Source organism: Octopus bimaculoides, chromosome 2, assembly GCF_046866305.1.
Source record: "Octopus bimaculoides isolate indiv1 chromosome 2, ASM4686630v1, whole genome shotgun sequence".
Lineage (NCBI taxonomy): Eukaryota > Metazoa > Mollusca > Cephalopoda > Octopoda > Octopodidae > Octopus > Octopus bimaculoides.
In genome coordinates this window covers 133739408-133755373 of record NC_142929.1, presented here as the reverse complement: position 1 = coordinate 133755373, position 15966 = coordinate 133739408, and the positions used below count along the sequence as shown (strand labels likewise).

Genomic DNA, 15966 nt, shown 5'->3' with positions numbered 1-15966 from the left:
ATCCAAGTTCAGTAATGAATGAATCAGTGATAAACAAGGATATTACTGAGTTACATCAACACTTACAAATTTCTAAATTGATAAAAATAAAAAATTAAAATGGATTCTAAAGCGTGAATTACAAGGGAGGCATCACTGAATGAGTTCATTTCTAAACATTTCTATTTTGCTGTTTCAACAAATGCATAATATATTGCATACAATGTATATTAAGTGATTGTCCCAATGTTTCAGAAAATTATGTTAGAGGCTATGCTTTACTGATGAGGCCAGAATAACACCAAAACATTCCTGGAGTTGTCATTGCACTTGGAAGCAAAAGGAAATTGATTATTCTCCTCTAACTGCATAATTATTTCCAGTCAACTTCTTAATCATCATCATCATCATCATCATCGTTTAACGTCCGCTTTCCATGCTAGCATGGGTTGGACGATTTGACTGAGGACTGGTGAAACCGGATGGCAACACCAGGCTCCAGTCTGATTTGGCAGAGTTTCTACAGCTGGATGCCCTTCCTAACGCCAAATAATGTTTTATATATTAAATATGCAATCACTATCTCATCTAAAGATTTTGCATATCTTGGTAAAACAATTTCTTAAATAAAATCCAAAGGAACTTCCACAGGGTTACTCAACTCGTTAGAAATAGCTGCCAATTCCCTTCAGTTTCACTCAACTATCTTATAAAAGGAAGAACAAATTAAATTTAAAAAATAAACGGATGGTCACGTTTGGAATGTCTTTGAGCATAAGTCTTCTCGACCAGAGTAGGCCTGGTGCTAAACAACATTTATATATATATCATTTACTAGATCAATTTTTTTTTCATATACTTTATCTAAGGAGTAAAAAAAAATAACATTTACATTCCCGGAACTTTTTTATAGATAACAAAATTCATTTAACTCCGCTTTATATGCAGTAAGTAAGTATTAAAGAGTTCTACTATCTAAGATGAATTACTTCCCTTACATAGCCGGACTACGTTCTAAAAATGTATTTATCCGCATAAAAAAATAACGTTAAGTATCAAGTATTATATCATTGTTGAATTTCATATTTTACGAATATTTAATGCAGTATAAAATATTTTATGGATTATTTATATGTTTTATTGAAAAAAATTAGGATATTCTCCAAATAATTAAACACTTAAATTTGTCTGCTTTGTATTCATTCGCTTACGTCCTTTTCACAATCCTTTTCACTTTGGAAATATCAAGATGGTGAGTGTGTTATTTTTCTGTCCTTTTATTTCATCAAATTTTGACTTAAAACATTTAATAAACTTTAACATTTGTCAGCTATATAAGTGGTTTAACATATCTAAGATTTTAACAGCTACTTTAGGATTATTTTAAAAGTACTCTTTATGTATTTATATAAATTCTTCACAAAATGGCTACAGCCGACTCTAACGAGATAAGAACACGTGGATCGGAACTCGGATTTTTTTTTACTTAAACCATTAGTTTTTAATTGTAGATATTACAGTCATTTGTATAACTTATTAATGAACTTTTGGATTAGTTAAATGCTAATTGTTTTAATTACAATTAGTCTTTAAGGCTAGTTCATTCATATTAATATGCCATTTTGGCAGATTTCATAACTGTATTTGTGCATTAGCGCTAATGGGTCTTCCGGGGTATAAATTTAGGTTTCTAGATTTAGCTAGTTAATATAATTTGAAATTATAAATTTCAGACTTCCAAAAGACGAAATAACGGACGAGGTAAGAAAGGACGTGGCCATGTGAAATACATCCGTTGCACTAATTGTGCACGATGTGTACCTAAAGATAAGGCCATCAAGAAATTTGTTATAAGAAATATTGTTGAAGCAGCTGCAGTCAGAGATATCTCAGATGCTAGTGTCTATGAAGGTTTGTAAATACTTTTTCCCTTTAATTTGTATACATGATGAAACAACCTCCTGTCTTATAGACCGTTAGACTACTATAGTCTGCGTTAAATTTGTGATTGTAATGAATTTATATAAAATAATAGATGTATTTTTACGATATAAATTTATGGCAGGTTATTTACAAACGAAAAGTTTATGATGATAGAATATTAAGATAACTTCAGGAGAAGACTGGGTATCTGGAAATATAAAATTTCATTTACTCCTCACATATAGTGATCTCTATTCAAACTTGTCGTTAATCGTTAATACTATGTGTTTTACAATCTTTAACTCTTCTAATTATCCAAATCATATTTCTTAAGTTGATTGAAAATACGTATCATGCTACTTTATTTTGTTTGTAAATGCGATACTTATGCTACTGTAGCTTTAAAGTTATAAACAGGGTAGAAGTTTGGAGTAGCCGTCCCTCGAAGCCTGTATATCTATTTTAACTCTTCTCTAGGTATTACGTGATGGTTGTAAATAAGCATCATCGGCCTACAACTGAGGTTGTTTGACTATGAGGAAATATTACCTTGATTAGAAACAGTTGGCGATAGGAAGGGTATCCAGTCGTAAATAATCTGCCTCGACAAATTTCATGGAAAAGTGGATGCTAATGATGCTGTACTCGTATTCCATAAAAACATTTTAATTTTACAATAAAATGTTTCGATTCTGTTTAAACAGTCCCATTTACAGTTATAACCATTTTTCTGAATTATCTGGGATGACATTAGGGAGGGCATCAAACCATAGAAAATCATGCCAGAACAGGCATTACAGCTTGATGCAGTCCTTGAATTCCGTTTGGAGATGTTTTCTTTGTCTTGTTGAAAGCTTATATATAATGATTAGCATTCCTACATATAAAAACAATTTACATTTATTAGGTGTGCTTTAAGCTTAACTTGAGGTACTAATCCATGACTTTTATACAGTGAAGTATCGATCATATTGTGTATAGTTATTTTTTTGTTGAATTGGAGGAAGCTTTTTATATCAACTTTGTTGCTATATCCAATCTCTATCAACCAAGTGTAATGGACTGGTAACTGTTTTCTTGACATTTTATACTGTAAAGTTATATTAATAATATAAAATGTAATCAAAATCTAGTAAGACATCATTGAGTAGTGGTATGATCATTAATATCTATCACCTCATACATATATGCAAGAACAATAGGAAATTGCTCTTATTTTAACCCTTGGACATTTAGATTATTCTGTCCAATGCAACACTTGAATTAATGGTGCATTATCTTGTAGCTTCAAGATCTCAATGATATAGTACCGCCTGATTGGCACTTGTGCCAGTGGAACGTTAAAAGCACATCCGAACGTGATTGTTGCCAGCGTTGTTGCCTTACTGGCATGTGCCCGTGGCACATGGAAAACAACATTCGAGTGTAGTTGTGGCCCGTAAAAGCACCCACTACACTCTCTGAGTGGTTGGCATTAGGAAGGGCATCCAGCTGTAGAAACTTTGCCAGATCAGATTGAGCCTGGTGCAGCCTCTGGCTCACCAGTCCTCAGTCAGACCGTCCAAACCATGCCAGCATGGAAAGTGGACATTAAACGATAATGATGATGAGGGTTTGGCTATCCTGTGGATATAGTCAGTGACACTGCCATGCTGTGGGACTGAACCCAAAATCATGTGACTTTTTATGTGCCACTTATTCTTTCTTCTCTAACAGCTGTATTTTATTTACGTGAAACTCTTCTGGTTTTTCTATTACTCTAATAGTAGATAGCCATCAATATTCCTGTTTGCTGTTAGCCTACAAAATTCGTACCAGGGTAATGGAATGTCATAGTTTTTCTAAATTAGATGATTCTTTTACTTGTTACAGTCATATGACTGCAGCCATGCTGAATCACTGCCTTTAGTTGAACAAATTGAACCCAGGACTTAGTCTTTGTAAGCCTAGTACTTATTCTATCGGTTGTCAAGCAATGGTGGGGGAACAAACACAGACATATATATATATATACGGCGGGCTTCTTTCAGTTTCTGTCTGCCAAATCCACTCAAAAGGCTATAGTAGAAGACACTTGCCCAAGTTGGCATGCAGTGGGACTGAACCCGGAGCCATGTAGTTGGGAAGCAAGCTTCTAACCACACAGCCACTCCTGCACCTAAATTAGATGATGTCAACTTTTTCAAACAAACTTAGTTCATGTGTGTATTGGGTTGTCTTTTCTCTTGAGTTTTATCTGCTATGCTGTAATGCAATTGATTTTGTATGGTTACATTTCCTGATTGAATACTAACTACTGTTGAACATTTCTTTTACAGTGTATGCTCTCCCTAAATTATATGCAAAACTGCTCTACTGTGTATCATGTGCTATCCATTCAAAGATAGTTAGAAATCGTTCCCGAGAAGCCCGCAAAGATCGTACACCACCTATTCGGTTCAGACCAATGCGCGGTGTAAGTATTCAGATTTTTTATTTTGTCACCATGTATTGGGTATTGTGCTGTTTGCAGCAACTTTTTATGTCAAAATGATATTGTAGTATGTCATCCAAATAGGTTGTGGTGAGAATGTATGAAAGACGTGTTTGTAGGATGAGAAATTTCAATCAGTCAAAAGCTGTCAATCTTGATTATGATGGAAGTCAGGACTGCCATGTTCTCTCAATGTATTGAAGCATTCAGTTCTCTCTCAAGTTATACCCTTATATATGAATGAGTCAACATGGGAGACCTGATGGTAGCTGTATATTATAGAAATAGCAGCCAAATTCCTTGATGAATGGTATTTTGATTTACTAGAAATATCTCTCAAATCACTTGGATGAGAGCTGATCTAGGATTAAACAATGATAAGGTATCTATACCTGTGTGTACATATATATATATATATATATATATATATGCTGAAAGTTTACATATGTTTCGATTCATGCCCCGATGTGATAGGTGATTCTAAGCATTTGATTATATGCTAAGAATTGGTATCATTTTCAACTATATGGGGCAGAATCTCGTTAGGGTTTTATGAGCTTATGGAACAAAGGTTAACAAATTTCTTGAAAAGATGCAGATGAATTCATCTGTATCCTTTAAATAGATATGCTAACCTTTGTTCCATAAGCTCATAAAACCCTGACGAGATTGTGCCCCATGTAGTTGAAAATGATACCAATTCTTAGCATATATTTCAATCAATCAAAAGCAGTATTATTATGATCCTTTCTACTATAGGCACAAGGTCTGAAATTTGGTTGGGGTGGGGGGTCAATTACATCGACCCCGAAAGGCATAGTCAACCTTAGCGGAATTTGAACTCAGAATGTAGCAACGGATGGAACACAAACACTCTCACACTCATGATAGCTATCCTGAAGGTGTGGTGATGGTTTTGTACACTATCAGCATGATTGCTACCATCTCTGATATTGATAAAACTACAACCATTGAAACATAAATGCTGTGATTGTTCTGATGATGTTACAATACTGCCACTAAACCTTCACGATAGCCTCTGCATAGTTGTGTAAAATACTTTATTATTTTACCCCAGGTTAATCCTCATCTGGCAGTAATTTGAGGGATCTTTCTAGCAAGTTGAACACAAGATCTTACTAAGGCATATAGAAAGCTGGCTAAAGTATAATGGCCATTGCGATGATAGTTTTTGATCTTAAAAACTTTGGTATAAGGCAATTTTAAGGTGGTTGCGGGTAGCTGACTATCAACCTTAGTCTCAGCAGATACTTTATCAATTCTGAGAGGTTGAAAAGCAAAGTTGACCTTGTCAGGATTTTGAATTCAGAACATAAAGAGCTGGAAGAAATGCTGCCAAGCATGTTGGTGCTGAGTTTCTGATGAATCACTAATTGCATCTCCAAGCTCGTTAACTTTGATAAATAAAGTTTAGTTTTATTCTTGATGTCATTTGAAAATATTTAATCTGAAGATGATTTTAAAAGTGTGAAAAATAAGATTTCACCATCATCGTTTAACGTCCACTTTACATGCTAGCATGGGTTGGACGATTTGACTGAGGACTGGCGAACCGGGTGGCTGCACCAGGCTCCAATCTGATCTGGCAGAGTTTCGACAACTGGATGCCCTTCCTAACGCCAACCACTCCAAGAGTGTAGTGGGTTCTTTTACGTGCCACCGGCACGAGGGCCAGTCGGTCTGGCGGTACTGGCAACGGCCAGGCTCAAAAAGCGTTTTTTACGTGCCACCTGCACAAGAGTCAGTCCAGCAGCACTGGCAATGACCTCGCTCGAATGTTTTGTTCACGTGCCAGTAAGGCGAGTTCTTAAAAATTCTTTTTCTTAGAGTCAGTCCCCTGTGTAACAAATGTAATGTGATCATTACTCATTGTTCCCTGCTGACATGGTTATCACTAGTGTTACTAATTTGAGACATTTAGTTTAGACCTGTTGTTCTCAACCATTTTTTATCTAAGGACCCCTTTGATTACAGTTTTAATGTGGTGGACCCGCATCACCACTCTGTGTTTAAAAACTAGTTTTATAGAAACTTCTTTCAAAATTCCTATTTTGTTATTCACTTCTGTAGGTCGAACTTTGTAAAATGTTAAAGAAACATAGCCGTTTCTTGCAATAAATTTAAAGCCAGATTTTTTCAGGGGTCTTTGAAATATTATTGTGGATCCCCAATTTACCATTTTGTTGCATAGACTCCAGTTGAAAACCACTGATCTAGGCAGTGCTGAAATTGTATTCTGTAGCATTAAGACTTCCATTATTGCATGTTACCTTGTGGTAATTTCCATAATACAATCTCTTTCAAGACAAGCAAATATCTTTAAATATAGTATGACTTCTTCGGTCACTTTTCATGTATTAACAAAAAATTTTATGGTCTGCAAGTGTAGGAGTGTTTTTTTGTAATAAAATAAAGTATTTGAAGTTTGGTTGGAGCAAAATTAAAATTTTTACTGTGTTATATATTGACCCTTAAGGTTTGATTTTGGCACAGTTTGTTTCAGAATGGACGTTAATCTCTGATATTTCTGTGGGGGGTTTAATTGATTAGTTAGCATTTAGTAAATTGTGTGAAAAAGCTTAGCTTAATATTAAGTTGTTTTAAAGATGTTTAAAACATTGTATTTGATAGTTAATTTATTTATATTGAAATGCTCTCTCTTTTCTTTACAGGAAGGTGGACAGAACGCCAGACCCGGACAAGCCAAATAAATTGTCGAACATGTCATCTAGGAAATAAAGCAGATTTTGTCTATACTGTAATTTGTACTTTTTGTTGGTTTGTTTTTATCCCTAAGTATTTCTGAATTTAGGAGTATCTGTTATTTTCCTTTCCATTATAAACTTATTCATCCTTCCCAGATATCTTGTCACCATTGTGTCTTCTTCCATTTACTCCCATCCTCATACTGCAGACTAGCCTCCTCTTCTAGCAAGATATATGTATACCTGACTCTCCTGTCATTTTTTAGCCTCATTGCCTGGCATAAAGCCATCTTACTCGGTTTTTCTCATCTTGCAACTTACTTGGTAATTTCACTAGTGTTGGTATTACAAAAAAAAAAGAAAAGCCACCCACTTTGTAAAGTTGGTGGCTGTAGTTAGGGTATTCAGTTATAAAACCATGCCAAAACAGATTTCAGAGACCAGTGCAGTCCTGTGACTCAGATCGTCTCAAACCATCCAACCCAATCTCATATGGAAGACAATGTTAAATGCAGGTGTGATAATAGGTGTTTAATGATGATGGTGTGCATTGTACATTTCATTTCAGATGAGTCGGTTCTAGTATGTTTCTTTTATGTTCTACAAATTGAAAAACCATTTGCGGCTGATCAAAACAAAGCAGCCAGGTTTTGTTTCAAAACAATCTGCTTACCTTAACTTGAAATATTTCGTCATTTTATGTCAGAACTTTTTAGGAAGTTAGTCCTTTTTTATATATATATATATATATATATACTTGTTTCTGTCATTTGACTGTGGCCATGCTGGAGCACCGCCTTTAGTTGAGTAAATCGACCCCAGGACTTATTATTTGTAAGCCTAGTACTTTTTTTTTTGGCTGAACCGCTAAGTTAAAGGGACGTAAACACACCAGCATCGGTTGTCAAGCGATGTTGGGGGAGGACAAACACACGCATATACATATATGCGACAGACTTCTTTCAGTTTCTGTCTACCAAATCCACTCACAGGGCTTTGGTTGGCCCGAGGTTATAGTAGAAGACACTTGTCCAAGATGCCACACAGTAGGACTGAACCTGGAACCATGTGGTTCCAGATTACTTATCACACAACCACTCATTTCTTGTATTTAAATCTGGTACATAGAAGCTGTTGATGCATGTGTATGTTTTATATAAGATTTCTGATGGAGAAGGATGACCAATGTTGGGGATTTGCTGAATTCTGAAGCATTTTTGTAAATGATTTGTCGACTGATGATAGAAAGAATTTAAATTAAGGTACAATATGGTTAGAGATTTTTTACAAAAGAAGACTTAGCAATAAGCTATGTTCTATTGTTTGTTCCTCTGTTTGCGTTTTCTAGTGGTAGCATAGGTTTCCTGCCATAACATTTGAGAAAAAGTGAAGTGCTTTTTCCAGGTTTACAACATTGAGCTGCTGGACTTGTTTATGTGGGACTTGCATATCTGGATAAAGAGCTATTGTGATGTTTGCACACAGACGAGCACATTATTTAACAGCCTTCAGTCAGTATGGTTTTAATCTACCAAATCTCATTTGTGATGCATTGGTCAATCCAAACCCCGTAGGGCAATGGTTCTCAACCATGTTTTCCCTATGGACCCATTTCTTTCTTATTCTACCCTGGTGAACCTCCGTAGCCACTCAAATTTTTTTTTTTAAATGCTGTTATATTTTCATCATCATATTAAGAATTGAACCAAAACGATCATTTAAAATATTTTGTGTATTGTAGAAGTATAACCAATTTATTGTACTTACATTTTAACTACAAAATCTTATATGGATCCTGGTTGGGAACCACTGACGTCATGGAATGAACTAAATAGCAGGTGGTTGCAAAGTCCTCATAACTACTATGGCGTGTATAAACCTTTCTGGAAGGGAACAATTGAATTTATCTCCCTTACTTTCAGAAATTATATTAGCCTAATTGACACAAGACAACGATTGTGATTAATTGTTGACATTGACCTTGGATGGAGGGACAAAAAGGCAAAGTTGAACTCAGAATGTAAGGAATCAGAAAAAATACTGCTAAACATTATCTGTGACACATTAATGATTTTGTCAGCTCGCCAATTTGAAAATGTGATAATGTTATATATTTTTAATTTAAGCATGGTAAGTATCAGGTTTATAAAGGAAAGGCGTTCTGGGGTCGATTCATTCAGCTATAATTCTTTATGGCAGTTTCCCAACATGGCCGCGATGTACTGTTGGTCATTGGTCTAAGTCTATTTTATATTAACTTGTATTACACCTCTTTGCTGTTAAGAAGTTTGCTTCACATCATCTATTTTCCGATTGAAGGACGATCTCATCGTGTATATGTATCACAAAAAAAAAAGAAGAGTTATATCCCTTTACATCGTGTTAAAACAAGTCATTTAAAAACGCTGTGGTTCAATAAAGTCTGCAATGCAATATAATGAATAAGCCTTTTTACCATAAGCACAAGGCCTGAAATTTTGGGGTAGGGGGCTAGTAGATTTCATCGAAAGACATACGAAATGCCGCTAAGTATGGTATGCTAACGATTCTGCCAGTTTGCTTCCTTTATAATGGTCATAAACAGCTAATGTAATTTTTTTTCCCGTCTGATTGTCACTTAGCTCGCTTATCTCTCTATTGATAAGCCTTAATAGTAGTGTCGATCAACAAACATATTCATTATATGTAATGATTCATGTCCTTTACCACTTCGTACCCAATATCAATTTATTGAATGTACGCGTAGAATGGTGGTTGTAAAAGTCATCCAAATATGGGTAACCAAAAGAGAGACCAGGAATGACCTCGATGAAATGCTAAAACATCCGAGCTGTGTTACAGTGTCCGATAGTGTAAAGGTTGTAAAAATAGGAGATTTAGGTATGTTCTGGGGTTCTATAACATTTTGGTTTTGGGATCAAACTAGATAAATCTTATTAGCAATCTCAACGTAGTGAAGAGAAGAAAAATCATAAATGAAGAATCTAGTGAGGAACACTACAGTCGTGTACGCTCGATAATTTCCGCAAGGACGCCAGCGACTAGATTTTTTTTTTTTTTTAAACTTTATAAAGGAAAGATCAATTGCTGCTGGACATGCTAATAATTCCGAACAATAGCATGTGGCTGAATTGCCGTTTAGCGACCTTCTGACGATCAGTTGTGGGGGATTTGGTTTTGCAGATACATTGGTCCATGAAACTCAAAATAACGACAAACGATGTTTCTTATCGCATTACTGTTGGGTAAGGGACAAACAATGCTTGGATCCAGGTGAAGGGGGGCACTTCACCCAGATCAGGATGGTTTAATGAAAACTGAACTGACAGAGGGTATCCGTGTGTATTATAAGATCTTATAATACCTCGTATTATAAGATAGGTAGTAGATCAATAAGCCGTTGATGTTGACGAATCCAAACTACCGAATAAAAATTGATATGAGTATTGGTGTTGGCATGTCAGCGACGGTAAAAATCTATCGAAAATATACTCCAAAGATTGAGGTCAAAAAAGAGAGTTCCCCTAGTGCAGGGATAGGGAACCTTTCTATGCATGAAGACCATCCATTCATCATCCCTCATAGAGGACGCATTGAACAAATTATTTTCCTTTTTTAATTATTTTATCCACTAAGTAAATTATTAATAATCTAATAAAAGAAAGACAGGTGTGTAGAAATCGAAAGCATGACTTTTTAAATATTTTATTTAAGTAAGGAAGTAATTTTATACAAATAATAAGTAAATGATTAATATCGAAAGCAAGACATTTTCAAATATTTTATTTAACCAAGTACATTTTATACAAATTAATGACTTCTTTGAATTTGCTTTTTTTTTTTTTTTTTTTTTGAGAAAGCCTTTTGATAAACAAGTCAGTAAGAAGTTGGCCACGACTACGCCATTACTAAGTAAAGTACGTAGCACGGATCACAATGAAAAGGTGGATGATACAGGAACTCTTCGTGTATCATACGTGAAGTCACTTACTCCCACTAAGCTGGTGTGGCTGACAAGGAAACATTGTCAAAAAAGAAAGAAAATACACCAATGGCCGCACTTGATGGCTTGGAAGGCCGCAAGTTCCCCATCTCTGCTCTCGTGGCTACAGGCGAGTGGTACACTGGGACCTATTTTCTGCATCATATGCGCCTACTTAAGTAAGTCAGGGAAGGATCATTTAGCTAACATGGCGAGCTTGTTAAATAGGTGTCGGACTGAGTCGCCAGCATTTATACAGAAGATGCAGATGGCATAAGCAAAATTGTAGATATGTTGGAAAATTCTGTTCTGAAATTGGAAAAGTTCAGGTTTAACGATAAGATTTGTAACTGGAAGTCCTGGCAAAAATTTGATGCTTCAATTCTCGGTCCATTGACCATTTTCAACCACGAAGTATAGAACCCAGATTTTAAAGTGAGCGTTTTAATTATATACTTTGTCTTGCATGAAATAAGAAGATCTTTGAGTTGTTGATGTGCTTTCTACTATTCGAAACTATTTATCAGCTCTTTCTTAGGAATAGATTATCAGCATTCATGTGTCAAAGAACTGATAAGAAGAAACCGTAGAGAAATACAGTTTGCTCGATTCGGTTTACATAGTTTACCGTCGCAAGATGTGAAAGTAAACTGCAATAGAAACCGGAGGGGGCGAAAGTGACATATCAAAATTTCATAAAAAACAAAACAAAACAATGAACTCTCTTATTTTGTTACATCAACAGATAGCTAGCAATATCATACATTCTAGTGATGTGCTAAGTATTTCAGAAATAGTAGCTGAAGCACGCTGTTCCCACTTATTATACCCAGCAGGGATCATTACTGAGAAAGCAATTCGGTGACTTGCATGTCGACGTATGATAACAAACACAATGACACGGGAGCTGTACGGTTCATGGATTGTAGTGAAAGAACCGACAGGAAGCGGTGGTATTGTTCCTCACTGCACACACACACACACATCTGATACTGCTTTGGACGTGTTTCCAAAACTTATCTTGCAAGCATGCATATAATTATTTCTACACAGTAGGAAAGACTTGTCACAAGGCGATACTAATTTTGATATATATACTTACTGCCAACAGCTTGACCCAAACATTCTCATCCATCTGTGCAAACAATATAATTTGTAAACTTGAATTTACAAAAATGTTATTTTAACTCTGCACCTCAGTTAACATTTTCCCAGGACCCTTCAGGGATCTTTTTTAAAACGGGGGCCACATTTTTCATTAACGAAACAGTTTGAAACTTGGAACACTGGTAGAATGTGTCATATAAAACATCTTTTTCTCTTAGTCTTCTTTAAAAAAAAAGAAATCCATAAGTTATTCCATATTAAAGTTGTATTTCTGTAATTTCAACCAATCACTGACGATATACATTAAGTGCCGACTACATAAACAAACGATTCTGAAACAATTAACCCTAACCCTAACCCTAGGGTTAGGGTTAAAGCAAATTTAAAATGAAAAAAGCAAATAAAACGAAGGTATGGAGATTAAATACGCTTTACACCGCTTAATCAGCCAAAGGAGTAAATATAAACAACTGAATACTTGTCAGTGATTGGTTGAAATTATCGAAATAAGACAATTTTTTACATGAAATAAATTCGAATACAAAAATATTTTGGATCTTTTTTAAAACGGGGGCCACATTTTTCATTAACGAAACACTTTGAAACTTGGAACACTGGTAGAATGTGTTATATAAAACATCTTTTTCTCTTAGTCTTCTTTAAAAAAAAAGAAATCCATAAATTATTCCATGTTAAATATTTTTCTGTTCTATAACACAAAATAGATAAGTATACGAAGTTTGAAAGTCTTTCGGTACCAAAAACACTACGTAAAACATTAATGAAAAATGTGGCCCCCGTTTTAAAAAAGATCCAATATTTTTCTGTTCTATAACACAAAATAGATAAGTATACGAAGTTTGAAAGTTTTTCCGCACCAAAAACACTACGTAAAACATTAATGAAAAATGTGGCCCCCGTTTTAAAATAGATCCCCTTTCAGTGATGCAGTATAATTCTTGTAAGTATAATGAATATATATAGTTATATCTAAAAAAAAAAAAAAGACAACTCACTATTTCCTCCGTATTCACAACGTATCAACTTTATACATAGCCAATTGCTTGCAGATTGCTATTGGAAGCCACTGTGCGTTCTTTGGCAAATTTAGAAGCATGAAAATGAGAATGAATAAAAATGACATGGGTAGCAAAGAAGATGAGTAATTTCCAGTATCATAATTATTTAATCACGTTAATAAAAACGAAAGACAATATTCTACATAATTTGACAATTCTATAACAAATTTTAAATGTAGTTAAAAAAATATAACCTTTGATAATATTGAGAAATTCATAAACAATATACTACATAATATAGGCTGAAATTTCCAGCTAGGGCTCGTGGCGCAATGGATAACGCGTCTGACTACGGATCAGAAGATTCCAGGTTCGAATCCTGGTGAGCTCGCAACTTACTTTTGCATTTACGTTCAATCATTTAAAAATTTTTAAACACTCCCAATTGGGTGATTTGATTTCACTCTTTTCAGTTAGTGAACTATTCTTATACAAATACATTCAAGTATATCAATCTCTATCATATTGGCTTCTAAAGAACGGAAATTTTTATTCTATTAGAATTTTATTTGCGTATAGGATACACTGTGAGAGTACAAATCGATATCAGTTTTTAACTACTTCTTAAATTAATGAACGCCAAAACAATAAAAAGCAAAATAGAATTAGAACAATTTGATCACAGTATGCAATGGGCTATCAGATAACGCATGTACTTTGATGCATTAACGATGCAATCAACCTATTGTCAAGATGGCTTGCGATGCTCCATTGATTCCGCCATTAAATTTTTGTCATTTTTTTTCCGAGTGCAGTTAAATTTAATTATCAATTAATTTGTTGTTTTGCAAAATTAAATTAGAAAATTAGACAAAACAGAGAACACAATTGAAAAATTGAAAAATAAAAATAAAAGAGAGAAAGAAAATAAGAGATCCCCCCTCCCCCAAATCATTCACAACAAACTTGGGGGGCGCTGGAAAATCTCTCTAATGACTGTTGAGGCACGCTTGCAGCGTTTCCGCGGGTGATGGCGAGGCTGATGCGCTGGAACAGCCAAGCACCCTCACGAGCCTCACCAATTACCTCTGCAAGGCGAGTTGCCAGTGAAGACAGGAATCTCGCAGTTAGTGGTCCGACCCCACCAAACGTCTCGAACCTCACAGGAAGGAAAATGTAGTTGGCCGACAGATCGCGATATTTCAGGATTTTGTCCCGCTCAGCCGCAGAATCTGTGGATCGCGTCCTGACTGCAGCATCCAGGATGTGAGAAGGCGCCACAAGCTGGAAAATGTAGTTGGCCGACAGATCGCGGTATTTCAGGATTTCTTTTGTCATTGGTTCCAGGTAGAATGGTGAAATAGAAAGTTGTTTTAGTTTATGCATGTCTCGAAAGGATTTGTAGCATAGCATATGGAAAACTTTAGCCTCGGAATGCAAAACTGACGCTCGTCCCTCTCATCGAGATTTGATATCTTCCTTCCCAGTGCTTGCACTTCACTTATAATTAATGTCGGTTTGTGTCAATTAGGTGCAATACACATTGGAGCACATCTTCCCCTTCTGTCTTTTCCACTTATGCTTACTATATCTCTCTTACATAAACATACAGATATACAGATACATCATCAACTGTCGCTCACACATACAAGCTATCATTTTGCTTTTGTTCAATCAGAATTATCACTTTTGATTTTAGCGCTGATTGGAATGTTCTAAATCCCACATGACCCGTTTACAAGAACAGAATCGAAAACTGGCTAAATTACCGTTTCTGTTGGTTATTTTCAACCAATCAAATCATTTCGTTTTTGGAGTGTTCGTTTTTCGGTACTCATTTTCCTAACAGTGAGGGTTAATTCAAAAGTTCTGAAAAAATGCTACCTGATCTCGCGTATCAAGCAATATTGAACACAAACATTCATTAATGTCTGTCAGACACACTATAAGCTGAGACCTTTTCACTGATGAATTTGTTCTTCCGTACGCACATATGGACTCGTAATACGTTGAATTAGAATGCAAGAATGCCAACGAAGAGCATACGCAGGACCAGTACTCACTGTATTTATAAACGTACATTAAATGGAGAAGCGTATGATAATTTACCGCATCAAGTGTTGTAATACACAGAAAGTTTGCAGAATATAAATTGTCTGAAAATGCACAGAACACTTCCAGTATAATAGCTCAATATATTAACAGAAGAGATCACAAATATTTATTACCCATAAAAAAAATTTGTAGGTTGCAAAATAAAAGTTATGTTTTGTATACGAGTCCTCGCTCGCTCGCGCGTAAGGACAAATGTTTCTGTGATTTAATATGCAACAGACGTTAATGTATATACGCTTCTGTTGAGAGCTCCAAATGCCAAGATAGGGAGTCAAAGTTGCATTTCTTAAACTTTATTAAATAGATACTTTGTGTTTGGAAAATGAAGCTCTAGAAGTTGAAACTAGGAAAACGAACACTTCAAGAAGGAAATGATTCCATGGCCGAAAATAACCAATTAAAACACGGTCGAGTGATTTAGCCGTTTTCTGTTCCGTTCGTGTAACCGGGTCATGTGACTCCAAGAACATTCCAATCGGCGCTAAAATTCAAGTCGTGATAATTGTGACTGAACAAAATCAAATGCTAGCTCGTAAATACGACCGACAGTCGGTGATGGATCTATATGGCTGCATGTGTATGTTTCTCCTGTTTAAGAGAAACACAATGAGTGTATATAAGTGAGGACAAAGGAAGCGTAAA

The 15966-nt window shown here is 35.4% G+C and overlaps 1 protein-coding gene and 1 non-coding gene across 2 annotated transcripts; both read left to right on the top strand.

Moving 5' to 3' along the window:
• The first annotated feature begins 1091 nt into the window (after positions 1-1091).
• LOC106867968 (small ribosomal subunit protein eS26) lies at positions 1092-7158 on the top strand. The gene is given in 5 exon segments (XM_014913049.3): positions 1092-1231; positions 1713-1890; positions 4221-4357; positions 7069-7101; positions 7103-7158. Coding segments are annotated over 5 exon segments (384 nt in total). The 5' UTR covers positions 1092-1228; the 3' UTR covers positions 7136-7158.
• Positions 7159-13527: 6369 nt separating this feature from the next.
• Trnar-acg (transfer RNA arginine (anticodon ACG)) lies at positions 13528-13600 on the top strand. Its single transcript has one exon. It is a non-coding gene; the product is annotated as a tRNA-Arg (tRNA).
• Positions 13601-15966: the final 2366 nt, after the last annotated feature.